The sequence below is a fragment of the Hevea brasiliensis genome, chromosome 10 (assembly GCF_030052815.1).
Source record: "Hevea brasiliensis isolate MT/VB/25A 57/8 chromosome 10, ASM3005281v1, whole genome shotgun sequence".
Classification (NCBI taxonomy): Eukaryota; Viridiplantae; Streptophyta; class Magnoliopsida; order Malpighiales; family Euphorbiaceae; genus Hevea; species Hevea brasiliensis.
The window spans coordinates 98,575,808-98,596,322 of NC_079502.1; the positions used below are offsets into that span (position 1 = coordinate 98,575,808).

A 20,515-nucleotide genomic window follows, 5' to 3' on the forward strand; every position below is an offset into this window, starting at 1 on the left:
AATAATTAATAATTAAAGAATATAAAATTTAAAATAATTTGATATAAATCTATTTTATAAATAAATATTTTATTATAAAAAAATAATTATATATATATATATATTATTAAATGAGCATCTTGAATTCTTAACTATTAAGAATTCTAATTAGATATAAAAAGGTAACGTAATCTTAATTTTTTTTTTTTTTAAAATAAAGAATCAAGATTACGAGTAGATATTACAGATAAGAAATTAATGTAAATCTTTATTTTTAAAAAGAATAAATAATCAAGATTACGAATAAATATTGTGGATAAAAAGTGTTATTGCTGTATACTTATATAATTCTTAATAGTTAAGAATTCAAGACTCATTTAACAGAGTGCTTCCTACAAAAGGAAGTCACCATCAACAGCAATCTGATTTGGACCATTATACAACATGCGAAAAACCCTGCATATCACACACTTCTCACAAACGATGACAGGTTCACACCATCTTCATATGCAATCAGCTGTCATCTCCTTTTACCCAGCATGTCAATTAGAAACATTTGCATGAAGCAATAGAATGATGATGAGCAATTAATCCAGCCATTAAATTCAAGAGCTAGACTGTTAAAGAACGTCTCCCTTCACTCTACTCAGCCCAATGAATAAACAGTGCCAAAGTGGCTGAATTTCCAGAATTACATAGTTCAATTATGCCCCAAAAATACATTTGATGCCCACGGCAATCAACATGAAACCGATAATAACGTAGATAAAATAAGACAGGTGGCAATGATTGGGTTCTCGTGTTGTTGCGTCATCGTACATTCACATAAAGAGAAGAAAATTACAGAAGGATTTTATGATTACTTAATTTTATTATAAATTAAAATTGCCAAAAATATGATAATTTAATAAAATTTTAGAATTATCTTAAATAATTTTCATAAATTGATTTTTTTAATAAAACATTAATTATGAAAAATTTATCAATTTTTCGAAAAAATTATTAATTAAAAAAAGTAAAGTTTCTTTATTATAAAAATACATATAATATTTTTTAAAAAAAATTAATAAATAAAGTTACATTAAATATTTAACTTATTTCAAATTAATAGAATATTTAGATCTTAATTAATAATTTCGAACCAACAGAATTCAAAGAAATTCTAATTAGATATTGATTACAAATTGAATACGATGCCAATATCCTACATTAAATATTTATCCTATTTTTAGAAAATCCTAAATATATATAAAAAATTAATTATTAAATGCTTTAATATATTAAAAAAAATGATAAATTCACACTCTCATAAAACTTGTATAGATTCACCTAAAATCAATACAGATTTATTTATAAAAATAGCTACATCCTAAGCTTATATTAAGTATTTATTTTATTTATTAATAACTTTTAACTAAGTTATATTGGAGTCAATTTCATAATTATGAGGTCTGATTAATATATATTTATCTTATTTCAAGTTAATGAAATCAATGAAAGCCAACAAATCCTATTAAGCTTTTTCTCAAATTAAGTGCTTAATTAATTGCAAGCAACAATGACCGAAGAGTTAACAGAGAGAGGTTTTGCATTCTTTTTAGAAAACCTCCTCTTCCTCTATTTTTTTATTATTATTTATTATTAAATTTAATATTCAAATTATTTTAATTTTAAATATAATACTTTTCTTCAAGTTACCAATATGAGAACAATTAGATTTATTTAATAATTTAATAACATATATAAACTTTATATTTGAAGTATAATTCCAAGCCTTTGACTTTAAAAATAGGTAAATACAAATAAAAGAAATATTTCATCAGCAATATATATAAAAATTAGATGATATTTATAATAATAACAATTAACATAACAAAAGTTAATATAAAATAATATAAAAAGATTATAATATATATATATATATATATATATATATATATATATATATATATTATAGTAACATATATAAATAATACTGTCAAATAAACAAATGAAAATGATTTTAATAAAATCATAACGTAATACTTTAAACTTTAAAATATTAAATATAATCGTCTCTTTTTAATTTGATTTGACTATTTAAAATAGTAATTTTATCTTAATTTTATATTTCATTTTAATTTTATATCTATTTTTTTAACTCGTTTTGATATTTTTAACTCGTGAAGTCATATGAATTTAATTCGCAATTTTAATAATTATGAATTTAAGGTTTTCTCTCGATATTTGAGTCCAATATTCTTTTATTTCTTGGGTCTTGTTTTCTCATTTTATTGGGTTTTATTTGTTTTTTATCATAATTAATGGACTCTTTGACAATTTGAAATACACAACTTAATTGTAGATCTTAGATTTTTAAATAAGAATAATGATCTTTCATACTTTTAGTTTGGCTTATTCCTCCATTGTCATTCAATGATTTAAACTTTTCTATGAATCATAAGATAGCAAATTTCTAAAATGATAATGTTGTAGAAAATTTCTTTAAACGTTCAAAATTTGAAAATTTTATATATATTATTATCAGAAATATCATTATCCTCTCTTCAGATTATCTCTAAATATAAGTTTTTAATTGTCTATGACTATTTTTCAATTGTTATGCTTAACTTTTTTATAATGCTTATTAATAAAATTTCAAATTTTCTAATAAAAAAGACAATAAATCCGAATTAGATATGAAAAAAAATCAATTATTAAATAATTATCTATATTAAAATTTAATACGCTCAAATACTGTTTCTCAATATTAGCTGTTTTAATAACAGTTAACTATTTTAATAACTGTCAACTGTTTACTAAATGTTAACTATTAAATATCAGCCGACAATACTAATTATTTTTATTGGCAATTATTTGCTCTAATAGCTATTAGTTATTCATATAACGGTGTAAAGTTAAACTTATATTATAATTAGGGGTGTGCAAACGATCGGTTCAGTTCTGAACAGAACCGAACCAATAAAATCGAAAATCAAAAATAAAAAATTTTAAAAATCGAATCAAATCGATTAATAAAAAGAAAATCAAATCGAACCAAACCGATAAATATCAATTCGATTTGATTTTAAACCGATCAAATCGAAATTTATAAATTGAGCATTTGATTTCTAATTGGATTCGGTTCGGTTTTAAACTGATTAAACCTAAATCTTAGGGTTTAGTTCGATTTTTTTTTATTTCCTTGATATATGTATATATATATTAATCATTTCAGTTCGGTTCTGTTTTTTTTTATTTTTTATGAAAATAATCGAACCAAATCGATTAATCGAAATTATCAAAAATTATAAACCAAACCAATTGAGTTTTAAAACTGAACCAATTAAACTGAATTGGCTCGATTCAATTCGATTTTTCAATTTAATCCGAAAACTTCTATCCCCTAATTATAACTAGCTAAATGCTTGTAATATGCGCAAACTCGATAGAAATTAACTTTTTTTATATCTAATTTAAATTTTAATATTCTGTTTTGATTAAAAAATTATTTAAATTTTTTATATATTTGATTATTAAAATTTATAGCATATAACTATAATACTCTTACTTTAATATTTTATTTTTAATCTTTATATATTCAATTTAGATTTTCAATAAAATATGTATTTTTTTATCACTTTTTGTTATCAATTTCCTATGAAAAACAAATTAGTTAACATATATATAATTAAAATATATTATTACTTAAAAAAATATAAAAGTATTATCATGATTACCGGTAGATAAATGATAAGGACAAATAAAAAAATATAGATAAAAAGAAACATATGCAAAATCAATATTGATTACATTTGCCTAATTACTTTTTTTTTTTTTGTTATAGTGGGAGCTACTTATCTTTTAGTCTTTGGATTTAACAAATTCTTTTTAATATTATAAAAAATCATGAAACAATAGAAATGTAAACAAATTTTAAGAATTAAGATGAATAAAAATAATTAAAAATAGAGCAAATCAAAAGAACAATTAAAAGCATTAGAGTTGTCAAATGGCACAAAATGACTACTGTTTGAAAGCAAAATAACAAAGAAAAATTGAAAATAAATTTAATTAAATCATTAAACAATCTTAATTGAAAAAAAAGCCTACACTATTAACTTTGGTATTCAAAGTTTGGCCATTCACTGGCTGCAGGTTATAAAAGAGTGGCTATAAGTAACAAATCAATGTCCCACTAAATATAATTTATTTTTTTTTAATTATAAATTAACATAATTGATTAAAAGATAAATTAAAATATTAATAAAATAATAGTATTAAAAGAAGAAACTAATTATTAGCCAGCCAAACTCTCGTTGGGTAGTGTCACGTAATAATTTTAGAGAAAATTTTAAATTAACGATAAATTAAAATATTAATAAAATAATAATATTAGAAAAAGAAACTAATAATTAGCCAGCCAAGCTCTCGTTAAGAAGTGTCACGTGACAGCTTATAAGAAAAAAAAAAGACCTATTATATATATGTAGATAAATTCTTATTAATAAAATTACAAAATTTCTATTAAAAAATAAGGTAACAAATCCTAATTAGATACGAAGAAAATTAATTATTAGATGTTTATATATATTGAAATTTAATACACTGAGGCCATGTTCGGCTAAAGGAAAACTAAGCTAATTTTTAAAGAAAATGACTTTTTTATTTTTTAAATTTTAAAAATCTTATTAAATTATAAAAATATTTATCCATAGATAACATAAATATATAATAAAAAATATTTTCTTAAAAATCAATTTTTATAAAAAATATTTTCCATATATAATATTATTTTCGATGAAACAAACAGAACCTTAACCTAATTTAGTGTTGAGGATAAAAGCATATCATCAACATGTCAAATTCAAATTTGAATATGCATACTCAATCTCCTAACAAATAAAATATACATATTAGGCAATTTAAAATATATATTTCTCTAATTTAAACTAGAAAAAAATATTTTTCAAATCCCACACAGATTCTAATATATATAATCCTTGTATACATGCACATTACAAGTCCATGGGGGAAACAAAGAGGAGAAGCACAACCATGGAGAAGGTCGATCGTTTGACAGAATTGCCTGAATCTATCATCCATCGAATCATCTCCTTCTTGTCCTTCCATGATGCTACCAAAACTAGCATCTTGTCCAGAAAATTTAGGTCTATATGGTATTCATTCCCTACCATATGGTTCGACGAGAGCCACCAGACAGGTAAGAGGAGTGTAGAGAGAAGGTCAAAGAGAATAGATACATTCTTGAGTTATGTGCATGATTTTCTCCGTCTTCGTGAACCCAATATTGCTTTACAGGTATTCAGGTTTCGTGTTGCTCTAACTTCTGATTTCCATGATAAATCAGACGACCGCATTGATGCGGCGATTAGTTATGCATTAGAGAATTATGTGAAAGAACTTGATCTTGATGTTGTTGGAGACTACAATAATTCTAGGTCCTATTATCGTTTGCCATCGGCAGTTTTTTCCGCCAGATCAATCGCTGTTTTGAAGTTGAAAGGGTTCAAGTTAATGCCGCAGGATTTGATACTGAGCAGCAAGCTCATGGAGTATTTGGCTATCCATGGATGCAGCGGGATGAAAACCCTCAAGGTTTCATGCGATAAGCTCAAGTTTGTCAAGATAGATTCTTGTGATAGGCTTGAGAAAATTGAGATGGCTGCTTCAAATATGGAATCTTTCTCGTTTGATGGGACGAGAAAATATGGGGAATTAGGGTCTTTTGATATCAATTTTTCTGCATGCATATCACTCAAGCATTTATCATTAGAGAATACTCCGATTACAGATGCATGTCTTACGTGCGGAGTTTCAGGGCTTTTTATGCTTGAGACCTTGATTCTCCGGCACTGTAACTCGCTTGTAAACTTGTATCTTTTCAGCCTTGAACTCAAAACGATGGAGTTAGAAAACTGTTCCCGCTTAAAGAAGATTGAGGTTGTTGCTCCTAACCTTGAATCTTTTGTATGCAACAATGGAGAGTTGAAGACATGCATCATCAACATTGAGGCTTGCAAACTTCTTAAGAGTATAGCATTGCAGGGAGTTCAGATAACAAGCCAATGGCTTGAAAATAATGTCTCTGATGAATTGGCTTTGCTCGAAGATGTGAAGTTATTTGGGTGCAATATCCTAGGAAAATTTAAGATTTGTCATAAGAAGCTGAAGAGCTTTCAGCTACCCCAATGTCAGCTGGAAGAGGCTGAAATTGATTCAAGGAATCTAAATTCATTTGTGTGCAGCGTCGGATCAGACCCTATCAGTCTAGCGGTTCATTCCCCGCAAGCAGATGTTAAGCTTTTCTTGGAAAATAGAGAGAATTTTGTCTCCACTAATTGGTTCTTGAGGTTGAGAGATGTTCTTGCATCCATGGGCCATTGCAGAGAACTCAAGCTCGTTTGCAATTCTGAGAAGGTATCACTTCTTAGGAGGTTCAATATGTAATTTCTTTTGTCTTTTTATTACCATTATTTGTTAAATTTATCTGAGGAGCATCATTACATATTTGCTTCTGTTCTTGTTCTAGCCTCTGATGGTTCCGGAAGATTTAAGGGAAAGTTTACTTTCTCCAATGTATGATCTGAGACGTCTGAAAGTGGAAATCATCAGTAAACCAATGGAGCAACTCGTGGACTTGATAGATAGTTTGCTTTGGCTTGCTCCTCATCCAAACTTCATATCTATTCTTTTGGGTTCCAAAGAAAAAACCTTGAAGGTATGTAGTTTCCCTATTTCTGAAGTTACTATTAAACCATAAAACATGAATACTTTCAATTCCAATCCTGTAAAAGTCAATTCTATATTCATCATTTAGGTTATATTTCTAAGAAAGCTAAAATAGTTGTAAATAATCATTTTCCTTCATTTTGAAGTTACAATTAATAGGATTAAACAAATTTCCAAATTCAGTAGTTTACTGTCTAATTTCCCTCCAGTTCCTTTAGGAAAAATATAAATTAGAAAACACTTGTCACCACCTAATAGTAACCCAATTATTGTTTTTGAGCTACTATTTCAGTTTTGAAAACTCCAGAGTAATTTAAAAGAGGATGCTTGCCTTTTAAATTTTCACCCTGCATAGCTTTGAGAGCCCATAATTACACTAATTTGTGGTATCTGTTCTGTTTTGCAGTTAGAATACTCTCTGCGAGTGGCCACTGATGAAGATCCATCTTGCTGCAAGTCAAGGCTATTTAAGTGCTGGCGACATTACTTGAAAGAAGTTACAATGGAAAACTTTGAGACTAGTGAAAAGAACAGCCTGCAGAAGTTTATAACAGAAAATGCAATGCGATTGAAGGCAATTTACGACCACTAATGCCTACAAAATAAGCAAACATTAGTGTCAATGAAGTTGCAGATGATTCAGTGCATAGATAGCCTGGTTATTCAGTGAAGTTCAGTTAGCCTCCAAGACTACAGATGGGAATATATAAGAGCATAGATGATTTGCTACCGAAGATTCTCTTGCTTTTGCTGAGAATGCTAGTCCAGATCACCCACAGAAGTCTTTCACATTTTATTTTATATATATGACTGCAAATCTTTATTAAAAACTTCAGCTTGTGATTGTTTTTGGGTGACATTTTAGTTTCTCTCTTTTCTCCTGATATTGTGAACTAAATAAATAACAAGTTGAGCAGAATTCACTAAGATTTTAGATAATTGGTTAACTTGCTGATGAGAGATAAAAGAATAGGTTAATAAGCTTCGGAATTTATTTAAATCAAACTAGATAAATCAGTTCATAAAGTTTAATAACAGGTTAAAATATCCCTTGAAGAACTTATTTTTAAGCTCTTATGGACTGCATAAGCCCCATTTCTTCACTACATAGTTATCTTGTAAACGCACAATTCCTCTCTATCCCTCTCTCCTTTCCCGTTTGTTGCCGCCAGCAGCATGCTTTCTTCTTCTTCTTCTTCTTCTTCTTCTTTCCCCTTTCTATATTACCTTATGAAATTTTTTGGTTTGACGCTTCTCTTCTCCCAATTTATCTGGATTTATGCCTTGGTATCATTGCCTTAGGGTGACTGCCGCCAACATGGGTCCACGGAGATGCATGCATGATCCGGCAGCTTTCCGGAGATCTTAGATCAGAACTGGGGATGGCTAAGAATGTTAAAAAGCCATGAAATATTGGTGCGCCGGGAGGTTTCTGTCGCCTTCTATAGGTAAGGTTGCTTTAAGAACCACATTATCCTTCTTGTAACTTCTGGCTAGTTCTAGGCGTCATCTTGGTGCCTGTAACTTCATATTTTGATGATAGGAAGCTCAGAACGACCTTTTGCGGTGCTTTCTCTTTGCACATTTCTGAGTTTCATGTGTTTCTAGTCATGAATTTTGTATTGAGGCTGTTTTCTCATTTGAGATCTTTGAATCTTTCTACTTGTTTCCATAAGAATGAATTTCTTATATTTGGGAAAGAAAAAATACAGTATAAAAGTTGTCTCAAAGTGTAACAAGAAGTACTAAACCATGCCACAGCAATCAAATTGCAAAATGTTTTATAGCATAATTCTGAAGAAGGAATTTATGTTACTGTGAAGCTAGATTCGATAAGCGATAAACAAAATATCTAATATCTCCAACCTAATTGACCATTTTTTTGGAATGCATAAAACCTATTTATCCCCGAACTTTCGCAATTGTACACTATTTAACATAAATGCAGCACATCTGAACAGGAAAACCTACCTAAAGGTACCCAGCATAAAGCCAGAAGATCGCCCCAGGTATTGCACCTTGAGCCAACTAAAAACCCCTATCATTTCCATACAATTCTTAACCATTATACTATCATCCACGTCAAGTGCCGGTACCCAGCCCACTTAGCAGCAAGATGAATTCCGATGGCTAAGGCTGCACATAACAATGGCACTGGAACCCTTTGACCTGTTGCCGCAACTTCATCTTCTTCTTTTCCTTTGGAAAGCTTCCATGAATGGTGATAAATAGCTAGAGCCAGATAGGAAAGCATCACTAAAACTCTAACCCAGGGTTCTCCAACGGCAGCCAATACAGCAGCTGCAGGCAAAGCAGATGTTACATGATCTCTCTTTTTAACTAATCGAGAGAAACCATAAAAACCCAGTAGAAGCGTCCAGAAGAGTGGCTCAGAGATGTAGTTCCTCACAGCTGCATAGCCAACCAGGCCAGATATTGTAAGAAGATATGGTTGGCTGATTATAGAGTTTGGAGCAGCAGCTTCAGCAACAGCAAGAACTGCTGATGCAAGCAAAATAATCATAGTCAACTCTGGAACAGGAGCATATGCAACTATACCAGAATAGAAAGCCCGAACTGTGTATATTAGAGTCTCTATGCATCTGATCAAAGAAGTGATTGGATCCCCAATGAAATGGAAGATTACAGCCAACAAAAGTTTCAGAAGGTATCCCACAAAACTAACAACTGCCAGTACGGCCTTCTTCCAGTTGGCTAGTTCAAATAACACAGCCCTCCATGCATAGACAAGGAAACCCAGTGCTGCATGTTAATTGGAAATGGAAAGAATTTAGTTGGCAACATTCTAGTGTTGTAGTATGTAACAGAATGAAAGTGGTGAATTAAAAAAGGTCGTTGTTTCAAGCAACGCAACTTGATACATAAAACAGTATGTCATATGAATCTAATTTAACATCATATAAATTTCCTGACGACGAAAATTAAATAATTGGTTTAATCAGCTATGAAATGATTTAAACATAAACATACAAGCATTTTCTTGGTTCCACATTATTTTGCTGGTGACAATAACATCATAAGTCTGTGTCCAATAAAATTTTCTCATGGGTCATATCACCAAAACTTCCCAGCTCTCTATCTGCATATGCATTTTCTGCACTCCAAAAATTTTAGGTATGCAGCATCTATGCCATTACAAGATTAGACAGCCATCTTAAAGCGAAAATTTAATGAGTGAAGTTTTAGATGGTACATTAAAGATCTACACCTTCAACTGATAAATGGGGCCAAATGCCAAAATTTGTCTTAAACATAGGATTGAAAAATTGTGAATTTCATTTAGATAGAACTAATTTATTAAAATAAAAAGGTATTAGTGTTCACTGTTGGTACAATAAAAACACAGCTATACCTTACCATGAGCTGTTATCTTCTCAGCTCAGCAAATGCAGTTCCTACAGAAAGTTAGAAATGCAGAAACGCCAACATCTAGATTGTAAGCCACATTTATAGCGTATCTCAAGTAAATCAATAGTTGACATCTAATCTAACCCACATCAGTTTTCGCCCAATACTATGCCCCTATAAAAAACTTGACTTAGCATTCAAAGGAGTTCTTCAACCTATCAATTTTGACGTTTCAAGTTTCATCAACCATAAGAACTTATGATATCAGAAATCTATAACTTCAAATTAGAAGAAATTGATCTGTGAAGAGTTAATTAGAACATACCCACAAACCATGGCCATGTAACAGGAGGATCAGGCGCTTCCTTAGTCAAGTACCTGAACCTATCAGGCATAGTACTCTCTCCACGAGCCAACCTTTCAGCATCATCATCAACACTAGTCTTGCTCTCTCCTTGTCCATTCTCTGCTACATTCAGGCAAAACCCTAAAGTTCTAGAGTAGAAAAGGCCAAACCTTTTCCGGGTGGGTTGGGGATTGAAGGGTTGGGTTTTGATGGACGAAGAACGAAATGAAACAGTATCGTTACGAATTCGAAGGTTGAGACGATGAAGTGAGAGAATTTTGAAGGTGGGAGAAGGGAGAGTGGCGATAGGCATCGACATGGCTATGGCATTAGAGAGGTTTTGCCATTACCAGTGAAGATAGTGGAGACAGAGAGAGTGCTGCGGGTTTTAGCCGTACAGAGGCAAGTATGGGCGGGTTTTATCCACAGAGTCTTCGGACCCGACTTCAACCCATTTTTTTAAACTATATTTCAAAATTAGAAAAATAAAATTTTTATATTTTTAATAAAAAATAAATTAATTTTTGAAAAACTATAATGGGTCACAGCCCACCTGGACCACCTGGATCTGTTTTTAAAATAATATTTGGGCTTCTGAATCGGGTCATGTAGTTCAACAAGTTCTTGAACTAGGGTTTCAGAGCTTCTTCCAACTCTATATAACCACGAGGTTCCATTCTATTCTTCATTCGCAGTCTTCACAAAGGAAGCTGCTGTTCATCTTTCTGAGACAGATGTATGTTAGGTAATCACCTGCGAAATTTTCTCTCCACTTCTGCTTCTGTTTATATGATATTATGATTGGTAAGCCTCTGCACGATGCCTCCCGGGCTTCTCTGAAGTTAATCTAGTGACGGCGAATGCCCCAATGCACGTGCTAAAGATCCGCCGTTTAGTGTTGCAGTTTAGCCTTTTTCTCCTTTCTCCGGCTGATCTGTGTCAAATCAACGGCCACATCTATTCCTCCTTTTCTTAGTCTTATGAATATTTTGTGTTTAGTATGCCTCTCCACACCTTTAGCTTGTTTTCGACTTAATTGTATGGAAATAAGGCTAGTCATGGAGGCAAATATTATTTTTTTGCAGTGTTAACGTGGGGGTATGTCTTCTTCAATAGCTTTGCCTCTAAAAACATCTGCTACAATCTTTTATATTTCTTTCTCTGATCTTTTTCACTTTGGTTAGCGATTTGTTTTATTATTTTATGCTTCAAAAAGTTGTATTTTTTTTGAATGATTTGGGTAATTTTGATGTTAATTATGTTGTTTTCCAATAATTGTCGGCGATGATTAATTATTTATCCGCGCTTCTGAGAGAAATCGATGAAGCAGAAAAACAAATATGGTTGAATTTCTTGATATGAGCCAATAATCTCTATCTTAAACAAATACATATGATGATTTAGTGTTTTTTTATTTTGTCTATCTTTATTTGTTTTCTAATTCATGGGTTCATATGCGTTGCAAATTGGCTATGAGGATTAATATTCACTTTAAATGTCAGTTCTGCTTCAGAAAATTATTGATCGATAGTGATGTTATTACTCTGAGCCTTTTAATTCCCAGTTTTTTTTTTCCTTTTTATAATTTATTTATGTTTGGTTGAATGGTTAGCAATAGTTGGCATGGATGAGATATCCATGTTGTTGAGATGTAGTTGGCCCAAGTCCCTGTTTCAAGGGAAAACTTACTTGCGGTCACTGCATCAATTTATGAAATTATTGGAATTCTCTGAGTCCATTTGATTCACCTTTACCATGAACTTATAATTTTTATTCTAAACATACTTTTTGAATGAAGATTGCCAGTGATGAGTTGATCCACTTTGTTATAGGTGTAGTTGAGCCAAGTCCCTGCTTGTCAGGGAGAACCTACTTGGTGGAGGCTACATTACAATGACATTAATGGATTTTTCTGAAGCAAATTTGATATCTTAAGTTGATTGCTTCATATTTTTCTGTATATTGTTCCAAACTTGAATTATGTTTGTTCGTTATTCTTTTGAGTTTAACTATACCCTTTAATCCTTTCTAATGGAGTGAGGGTCTGAAAAACTCAGACATTGGGTGTGTTGTCATCAGCTTCATCTCCCACAACCCACGAGATAGGAGTTAAATAACAGCACTACATTTGGTGCCTTAAACTGATTGAAAATTTTATTGGTGAATGTTATTTGATGATCTTTTGTACCTCTTTTACTTGGGTTGAATGTTGGTTCTGTGATTGCAGGTTCCTGATGTTTGAGTTTAACACACCATGCGAAGAAATTTAGTGTTAAACAGTTATAAAGGGAGGTGTTAACGAGTCGTAGAATTTTTGTAAATGACTATGAAGTTGTAAATATGCATAATTGGCTGTTCTTTATTCTTGAATGGGCTGTTTCTTCCTTCGCACTATACATCATCAAGAAATTTACAAAATGGAATGTGAAGTTTTAAATATTCTTGCTATCTCAGTTAATCCATTTGAGTTTTTTCTTTATGCTGAGAATTGTTAGAAGGGAGTTATCTGCTCATAAATTTTTTTTTTAAGTAAAAAAATATAAGTATAAAATCAATATTGTATGGAACACAAATTTAATAACATGCAAGTGAGAATTAAAAATGAAACAAAAATAAATTGCTAATTGCTGTATCCAATTTGTTTGAGAGAGAACCTTACAAAAAGCACAAGCTGTGTATGGCAAGCATAGACAATAGCAATTAAGGTGCCTCAATAACATTAATAACTTGCGTACCCCATGCCCACCTGGTTTACAATTACGAGAAATAGCATGGTTTGGTACATTTAGAGTGACGTAGGTGGGATTGGTATTTATTAAATGTTTATTTATTTATTTACGTACATATGTTTGGTATATAAAAAATTTTATATTTTTATAAGTTAGTCGAACAAATCATGGATTATTTAATAATAAGAGCCCCTTTCAGATTTACGTTGAAATTTATTATTATTTTTTTAAATTATTAAAATATTATTGAGAAAATAGTTTAAAAAAATTCTTTAATTACTTTGATATTTTTTTTATAATTAAAATATATTAAATTCAATATAAAATAGTGTTTAATATTTAGAATAGTACTTTTCAGAATATCAGTTTAAATAGTAATATCATTTTAATCATATGTATATAAATAAATATGAAAGATGAAGGGGATTTCTTTTATCTTTTATCAGCGTTATAATCTTCTTACTGTCTTTTCATAATAGAGTATTTTATAATATAATTTTTGAAATGTAGCAAAATCACAGTATTATTTATATATTAATGACAAACAAGTTACTATCTGATATATATTTCTATTAATAAAACAACCTTTCAATTAAAATTCATAGTTAATCCATTATCAATTAAAACAGTCAATTCAAATACAATAAACTAAATTATTAAAATTACATAAATTAAATTATTAAAAAATAAAATAGACTAAATTATTATAATTTTTAATCAATTAATGATAAATTTCAATATAATAACTATTTTTTATTAATAATAATATACATTGACAATTAATTTATTTCTTATTAAAAATAAAATGATTAACCATAATTTTTATCAATTAAGTTACAAATTACCCTTTATTAATTATATTCTTAAACATTATTGCACTAATTATGTGCTGAAAACCTACAATTCTTTTATCCAAAGAAAATCCCTTTGATGCATCTATAAATTAGGCAATTGTTTGAATAAACAAATTGGATGCTGAAGTTTTTTAGTTTTGATTTTTTTTTAAAAAAAAAAGAAATTTTGTGATTTAACGTTTCTCTTTAAAATCAATTTTTATATAATAGATTTTTTTAATTAAAATTTAATGATTTCAATTAAATTTAATTTTTTTATTTAATTTTTTAGAAAAAAAAATTATTAAATATAATTAAATTGAATTAAATCAAAACAAAAATTAAAATGGGGACCGAACAATCTTAATCCGAATGAAACTGGCAGGTGTAAGAAGAGGAGACACTGAAAAAGGCCCAAAAAAAATATATAGCCACGTGTCAGTGCAATATTGGAATACAAATTCTAATACAGCAATCGGAAGGATGACTTGTACGGGGCTCGTGATCAACGGAGAAGAAAACGCATCCATTCTCTCCTTCTTCACTGCACAGAATCTCAGTCAAAGCTTTCTATCGCTGTGAAGAGAACTAAAGTTCCTGCTTGATCGGATCAGATATTAACTCTGGTTTCCCAATGACGATCATCTCCTTTTTTAAGAGAGCTTCGCAAGCTTTCCATGGATGCTCTTCTTACACTAAGCTTCTCATTCTCTTCACTACTTTTAGGTTCGCTCTGCCATTTTCGTTCCTTTCTCTTTCTTAAACAATGCATATGAGTCAAAGTCCTCCAGTAATTTTTACCTGTTATGGGAATTAAGGTTGCTATAGATCCTCATTACCTGTGGTGAATTCACTGAATTGTGCCTTGTACTACTATTTAGGTTAATATAACAGAAGAGCGACCTTTAAAGTTAGCCTTTTTATTCTTTATATATATATATATATATAAATTATTTTAGCCTTTTTTTTTCCATTTCCTTTCCAGCTGTCTGAGTGGCTTTGTGCGGATGAGTAAGAAGACAAGAAAGAATTATACGAATTACTACAAAAAAAAATTAATTTTTCTTTAAAATTTTCAAAAAAGACAGATTTTTAGTTAATTTTTGAGACAATTCTGTTAAAGGGATTTTTTTTTTCAAGCTTCAAAATAATTTTGACTTTGTTTCTTTTTGTCTGATTATTAAGGAAAGAAATTAATGATCTGGGTTTACTTGGCTTTGACTTTCTCTTTTCATATGGCTTTTTTTTTTTAATTTCTATTTTTGATACAATGACATGAAATTCTGAAATTTAATTTTTCTTTTTGATGCATGATCCACAGTGGTAGTTCAACATAGCTTTCTATGCTAAGAGCGTTTAAACTTGCATACTTTTTGTAGCTTTTTCACTTCTGCAAATAGGCAAGAGTCTGTGTTAGTGGTTACTTACCTTAATCAGAGTATCTAGGGACAATAATCTTGTAGTTTGTACTAGTAATTATCTTGTATTGGCAAATTCTTCTCAGTGTTTATAGTTCATTTGTTTATAAAGGTGAATGATATACATGAAATATGATACTCTAGAAATGAGCAATTTTATTCATGTCCTGACTAATTTCTATTAATAGCTTATCATATTTTTCTGACGGTTTAACCATAGGAGAAATGTGGAGATTATCTTTTATGCTTTAATTCATGTTCTGAACCTTTCATTTTGACGACTGATTATCATTACTTATATGCATGCTTTCTTGGGACATATAGCAGTAGTGGAGGTATAGTGGCTTATTCTGAGTCACAGTCAGAAATCAACAACACACCCCCTGCTGAGTTTAATCGAAATGAGCGCAAAAAGAAGAGAGTAGTGGTTCTGGGAACAGGATGGGCTGGTATTAGTTTCCTTAAAAATCTGGATGTTTCTTCATATGATGTTCAAGTTGTTTCACCCCGGAATTATTTTGCATTCACCCCTCTGTTACCCAGTGTCACCTGTGGAACAGTTGAAGCTCGAAGCATTGCAGAGCCAGTTCGAAATATTATAAAGAAGGTAGGTGAAAAAGGCAAAAGCCACAATTTGTTTGTGTGATGTTTGTGTGTGTGAGTGCTTATGCATGTGCTTGCTTGAAGCATTCTGAAGACAGTATGAAACAAATGGATTTTCCATTTTTTAGGTTTCTCTTTTTACATATTTCCCTTTCATACTTGCAGAGAAATGGAGAAATTCAATTTTGGGAGGCAGAATGTGTCAAGATTGATGCTGCAAACAACAAAGTTTTCTGCAAGCCCAATTTTGGGAGCAGTGTGGTTGGGACTGAAGATTTTTCTCTGGAATATGACTATTTAGTTATTGCAGTGGGAGCCCAAGTAAACACTTTCAACACCCCTGGTGTCATGGAGAACTGCCATTTTCTTAAGGTGGGGTCAACAGAGTTGCCTAGAGCACTTGTAGCATTTCCTCTGCCTATAATAATGGGGACTCTGCTGGTTAATGTTGCATATATTTTTATTTAAATTTGTTTCTTTGCATTGAAACTCCTTTTCATTTATTTAAATCGCTAAAAGCAATCTTGCTTGAGGAGTTGAGTTTCTTTATCTATTAATGTACAAACTGTGATATTCTATTCAGGACTTGGAAGATGCTCAGAAGCTCCGAAGGAGTGTGATTGATTGTTTTGAAAAGGCTGCTCTTCCTAACCTAACTGAAGAAGAGCGTAGAATAAACCTTCATTTTGTAGTTGTTGGAGGAGGTCCTACTGGTGTGGAGTTTGCTGCAGAGCTGCATGACTTTCTGCAAGAAGATTTAGTCAATATTTATCCAATGGTTAAAGATCTAGTGAAAATAACTGTGATCCAATCTGGAGATCACATTTTGAACATGTAAGCATATAGCTTTCATTTACTGTCTTCATAATAATGCTTTTGAACATAAGTAAATACAATGCTTTAGCTTAGCATATGAGATTTTGTTGCATTCACATTTTTACATCTGTGCTTTTGAGGTAGATACATTATTTGCTTTGTGCACCTAAAAGTAACATTATAATAAACTGCCAGCATGATGCTAGATTATAGTTTTTCCTTCCTTTTCAGGTGAAAAAGATACTAGAATTTCAGGAAATGAATATACCTCAGATGGTTGGGATAATTTTTCTGTTCTCTCTAGCACTTTGAATTTTGTAAGATATCATGCTATGTTGTGTTGGATATTCATCAGAGTGATATCTTGGATATTCTCTCTCAAATAAAGATATAATCTTTATTCTTGATGTGCTTATATGATCATAGAAATGTGTTTTGGATTATGGATGTTATTTATTTCGTCTTACACCTCTCAATGCTAATTTTTCCCAAGTAAAAAATAAAGTGCAATTAATAATATCTTCATAATTGCTTATACTCTGTGTACCGATTTTGATTTTAATGATCCACCCTTGGTGTATAACATATAATAAAGCTTTTAGTTTTTTTTATTCAGTTAAGCATATGAATATATAGGGAAACTGATTTACAGAATAAGCCTTAGCAGGATGTTAATACTCTATCTGTGTAGGTTTGATGAGAGAATCAGTTCGTTTGCTGAACAGAAGTTTCAAAGGGATGGTATTGAAGTTAAAACAGGATGCCGAGTTCTTAGTGTTTCTGATAAAGAAATCACCATGAAGGTGAAATCCAAGGGAGAAGTTTGCTCCATACCACATGGATTGGTTGTATGGTCTACCGGAGTTAACACTCGCCCAGTTGTGAGGGATTTCATGGAGCAAATTGGGCAGGTTTGTTGCAGGCTGTGTATATCTTAATATGTCAAAATTGAGTAATGAATGATATTTTCTTCCACAAAAATCTTATAATTAATATTTTGCACACTTAAAATTTTATGCTTTAGAGTTTTTAGTTAATCAAAATTATCAGAATCTTTGCTCAATTAGCTCTTCCATTGAAAGTTTTGCTTTATGTGCAGGCCAATAGACGTGCTCTTGCAACTAATGAATGGCTGCGAGTAAAGGGATGCGAAAATGTATATGCACTTGGAGATTGTGCTACAATAGATCAACGAAAGGTCATGGTATGTGAAGTCTATAGATGGTTGATTCAGTTGTTGCGTTTCCCTTAAGTGCTGGATTTATTGTTGTTGGGCATTCTCTATCGGGACTTTGATGATAAGTTGTGAGCAACCTAGTCAAGGTGGCATTAATTTGTCTTGCATTTGATATATGCATTTCTTGTTGAAATAATAAGGGTCCTTAATAAAGTTTGTGGAGTAGTCGTGAACCTGACTGACAATAACATCTGGATAAATTTTGGAAATAAGCTTTAAAAGAACTGAAAAATCACATGAGCGTACCTGGATCTCATTGAAATACTGGTGTAACTTTACTGGCGAAGTTTGCCAATATCTTTATGTTGATCATTTTGTTGAAGAGGGACAAAATGCTTCAAACATCATTTGTGGCCCTTAACTAAATTGCTTTAGAAAGAGAGTAAAAGACAAATTCACATTGAACCCTGTTTTCCCTTCCCAATCATTTGGTAGTTCAATCAAAATCTTAGTTTTCTAAAAATATTATTTTTGGATGTAAAAAATTTTGAATAACATTATGTATCTTGGAATGCTATTGTTCTTTAGGAAGATATTGGGGCCATTTTTAAAGCTGCAGACAAAGACAACTCTGGTACCTTGACTGTTCAAGAATTTCGAGACATAATAGATGACATCCTCATAAGGTACCCTCAAGTGGGACTGTATTTAAGAAACAAGCATCTGATAGATGTTGCAGATTTGCTGAAAGATCCTGAGGGGAATGACAGAAAGGAAGTGGATATTGAAGGGCTTAAGCAAGCCCTTTCCCATGTGGATTCACTGACGAAAAGCTTGCCTGCAACTGCACAGGTATTTGCCTTCTCATCTTCTAATTGGAGCATGCTTTAATAGGAGTATGTTGCTTTTTCACCACATATGATACGATAATTGTATTGTACTTCTTATTTTCAGGTTGCTGCTCAACAAGGTACATATCTTTCTAGGTGCTTCAACCGTATGGAGGAATGCAAAGATAATCCTGAAGGCCCTCGACGTTTTAGAGGTTCTGGGCGTCACCATTTCCGTCCCTTCGAGTATGTTATTGCTATTTGCTTTGGAGTGCTTATCTCTTCTTCTATTAAATGCAGTGTCTTTCTTTGTTTAAGGACATTAGCAACCAGATTTTTTTTTTCTTTTGCAAGCTATGTTTCTGTTTTTATATACTCTCTTAAAAAGTGGCTTTTATCCATCAACATCTTTAACTTTTACTGCCTTCTTGTGCAAAAAATACAGCTTTAACTGATAATTACCGAAAGAAAAAAACCATTTCATAATTTTTTTTTCCTTTTTCCTAAGAAATTAAGAAAATCTTTCATCACAAGAGGAAAATTTCCATCTCTGTGATCAAGGATTCTAACTGATAGTATGATTTTGTCAATTATTTCTGCAATTTGTTCTTTTAGCCCTTTTCTGACCTTTGAGGTGCCGGAAACTGGAAGGTACAAACATTTTGGACAATTTGCCCCTTTGGGAGGCGAGCAGGCTGCTGCAGAACTGCCTGGAGATTGGGTTTCCATGGGTCATAGCACTCAGTGGCTCTGGTATTCTGTATATGCAAGGTGAGTATCCACTACTTAAAGCATTTTAAATTTTTGTGTGACTGATTGAGTGAGCACTTGATCTCTGCATCCATGAATTTGATATACTCTAACTATTTCTTTGGTTCAGCAAGCAAGTTAGCTGGCGCACAAGGGTGTTGGTGGTCTCTGATTGGACTCGGAGATTTATTTTTGGAAGAGATTCAAGCCGTATTTGAGGCATTAAATTGGTGACTCTTGTAAATGTCTCAAGTTACACTAGTTTTTGCTAATCAATTGCATGGTTAGCACCTATTGGGAATATATATCTCTATCATGTATGATTTTTATCTTATTTTTTTCCTTGTAAATTCAGAGAATACACTTTCTTTGCTGGTACGCTTGATGTGTTGATATGGCTTTCCAATTTACTAGCTGATTTATGAATGAGCAAGAAACTAAATGTGCCACAGATTTCTATAACTTTGCAATATCAGTATTATTAGACTGTAAGATCTCGAGTTTGAATATTAATAAAAGCTATATGTATAAAAATCAGTGTTACTATAACTCTTAAGCTTTGGCAGTTCCCTCCCTATAAAAATTTCTGATATACCAAGGAAAAATGATATTAATGGAAGCTGATGTGGCAGCTACATCAGCTTCTTTTAATGGGCAAGCTAAAAAGTAATGGTGTTAAGTCAAGAAATTTCTTACTTATACTAAAGTATACAAACACCGAACCAAGTAGAAAGCTGCATATATGTTTTTTATGGGAGACCTACCATGATTTTAACCAAAATGGTCATTGTTGATTGGTTGGGTGTGTATAAACTTCTATTTTCTGAGTGCTTTCGAAATGGGCACGAGAAAGTAATGGCATTAAAACCGGGTAAATTTCATTCATGGTGCATGAATTTTAGGGTCGGTAACACTACGGTACATGAATTTTAA

The 20,515-nt window shown here is 31.3% G+C and overlaps 3 protein-coding genes and 6 non-coding genes across 10 annotated transcripts; 8 read left to right on the top strand and 1 right to left on the bottom strand.

Annotated features, from left to right (window-relative positions):
• The first annotated feature begins 5,008 nt into the window (after nt 1-5,008).
• On the top strand, nt 5,009-8,073 carry LOC110668209 (FBD-associated F-box protein At5g56380-like). Its single transcript, XM_021829359.2, has 3 exons — nt 5,009-6,399; nt 6,512-6,700; nt 7,118-8,073. Exons 1-3 carry the CDS (start codon nt 5,017-5,019, stop codon nt 7,301-7,303), a joined length of 1,758 nt encoding a protein of 585 aa, XP_021685051.2. The 5' UTR covers nt 5,009-5,016; the 3' UTR covers nt 7,304-8,073.
• Nucleotides 8,074-8,480: 407 nt separating this feature from the next.
• Nucleotides 8,481-10,860, bottom strand: LOC110668262 (uncharacterized). Its single transcript, XM_021829438.2, has 2 exons — nt 10,406-10,860; nt 8,481-9,474 (listed from the first exon to the last, which is right to left on the bottom strand). The coding sequence occupies exons 1-2, from the start codon at nt 10,743-10,745 to the stop codon at nt 8,777-8,779; spliced, it is 1,038 nt and encodes a 345-aa protein (XP_021685130.1). The 5' UTR covers nt 10,746-10,860; the 3' UTR covers nt 8,481-8,776.
• A 378-nt stretch (nt 10,861-11,238) lies between these two features.
• LOC131170164 (small nucleolar RNA snoR134) lies at nt 11,239-11,385 on the top strand. Its single transcript, XR_009141101.1, has one exon. It is a non-coding gene; the product is annotated as a small nucleolar RNA snoR134 (small nucleolar RNA).
• Nucleotides 11,386-11,705: 320 nt separating this feature from the next.
• LOC131170157 (small nucleolar RNA U36a) lies at nt 11,706-11,792 on the top strand. Its single transcript, XR_009141097.1, has one exon. It is a non-coding gene; the product is annotated as a small nucleolar RNA U36a (small nucleolar RNA).
• A 98-nt stretch (nt 11,793-11,890) lies between these two features.
• On the top strand, nt 11,891-11,981 carry LOC131170131 (small nucleolar RNA Z223). The gene has a single exon (XR_009141073.1). It is a non-coding gene; the product is annotated as a small nucleolar RNA Z223 (small nucleolar RNA).
• Nucleotides 11,982-12,046: 65 nt separating this feature from the next.
• LOC131170135 (small nucleolar RNA Z278) lies at nt 12,047-12,162 on the top strand. The gene has a single exon (XR_009141076.1). It is a non-coding gene; the product is annotated as a small nucleolar RNA Z278 (small nucleolar RNA).
• A 65-nt stretch (nt 12,163-12,227) lies between these two features.
• Nucleotides 12,228-12,345, top strand: LOC131170133 (small nucleolar RNA Z278). Its single transcript, XR_009141075.1, has one exon. It is a non-coding gene; the product is annotated as a small nucleolar RNA Z278 (small nucleolar RNA).
• Nucleotides 12,346-12,449: 104 nt separating this feature from the next.
• On the top strand, nt 12,450-12,556 carry LOC131170147 (small nucleolar RNA snoR97). The gene has a single exon (XR_009141087.1). It is a non-coding gene; the product is annotated as a small nucleolar RNA snoR97 (small nucleolar RNA).
• A 1,890-nt stretch (nt 12,557-14,446) lies between these two features.
• On the top strand, nt 14,447-20,044 carry LOC110668308 (external alternative NAD(P)H-ubiquinone oxidoreductase B1, mitochondrial). 2 transcript variants are annotated; one of them, XM_021829500.2, is made up of 10 exons: nt 14,447-14,714; nt 15,731-16,013; nt 16,175-16,381; nt 16,593-16,843; nt 17,517-17,736; nt 17,925-18,029; nt 18,591-18,854; nt 18,957-19,078; nt 19,484-19,603; nt 19,713-20,044. In XM_021829500.2, exons 1-10 carry the CDS (start codon nt 14,623-14,625, stop codon nt 19,798-19,800), a joined length of 1,752 nt encoding a protein of 583 aa, XP_021685192.2. In that variant the 5' UTR covers nt 14,447-14,622; the 3' UTR covers nt 19,801-20,044. The 2 variants fall into 2 exon arrangements, with proteins under 2 accessions (XP_021685192.2, XP_021685193.2); XM_021829501.2 differs by having other exon boundaries at nt 15,734-16,013.
• Nucleotides 20,045-20,515: the final 471 nt, after the last annotated feature.

Excerpts from the sequence above, each read along its gene's own strand:
- LOC110668209 (XM_021829359.2), top strand. The coding sequence starts at position 5,017 with ATGGAGAAGGTCGATCGTTTGACAGAATTGCCTGAATCTATCATCCAT. Across the intron at positions 6,400-6,511 it reads TCGTTTGCAATTCTGAGAAG|CCTCTGATGGTTCCGGAAGA; the intron begins GTATCACTTCTT and ends TTCTTGTTCTAG. Across the intron at positions 6,701-7,117 it reads CCAAAGAAAAAACCTTGAAG|TTAGAATACTCTCTGCGAGT; the intron begins GTATGTAGTTTC and ends TCTGTTTTGCAG.
- LOC110668262 (XM_021829438.2), bottom strand. The coding sequence starts at position 10,745 with ATGTCGATGCCTATCGCCACTCTCCCTTCTCCCACCTTCAAAATTCTC. Across the intron at positions 9,475-10,405 it reads TACATGGCCATGGTTTGTGG|CACTGGGTTTCCTTGTCTAT; the intron begins GTATGTTCTAAT and ends ATTAACATGCAG.
- LOC110668308 (XM_021829500.2), top strand. The coding sequence starts at position 14,623 with ATGACGATCATCTCCTTTTTTAAGAGAGCTTCGCAAGCTTTCCATGGA. Across the intron at positions 19,079-19,483 it reads CACCATTTCCGTCCCTTCGA|GTACAAACATTTTGGACAAT; the intron begins GTATGTTATTGC and ends GGAAACTGGAAG. Across the intron at positions 19,604-19,712 it reads TGGTATTCTGTATATGCAAG|CAAGCAAGTTAGCTGGCGCA; the intron begins GTGAGTATCCAC and ends TCTTTGGTTCAG.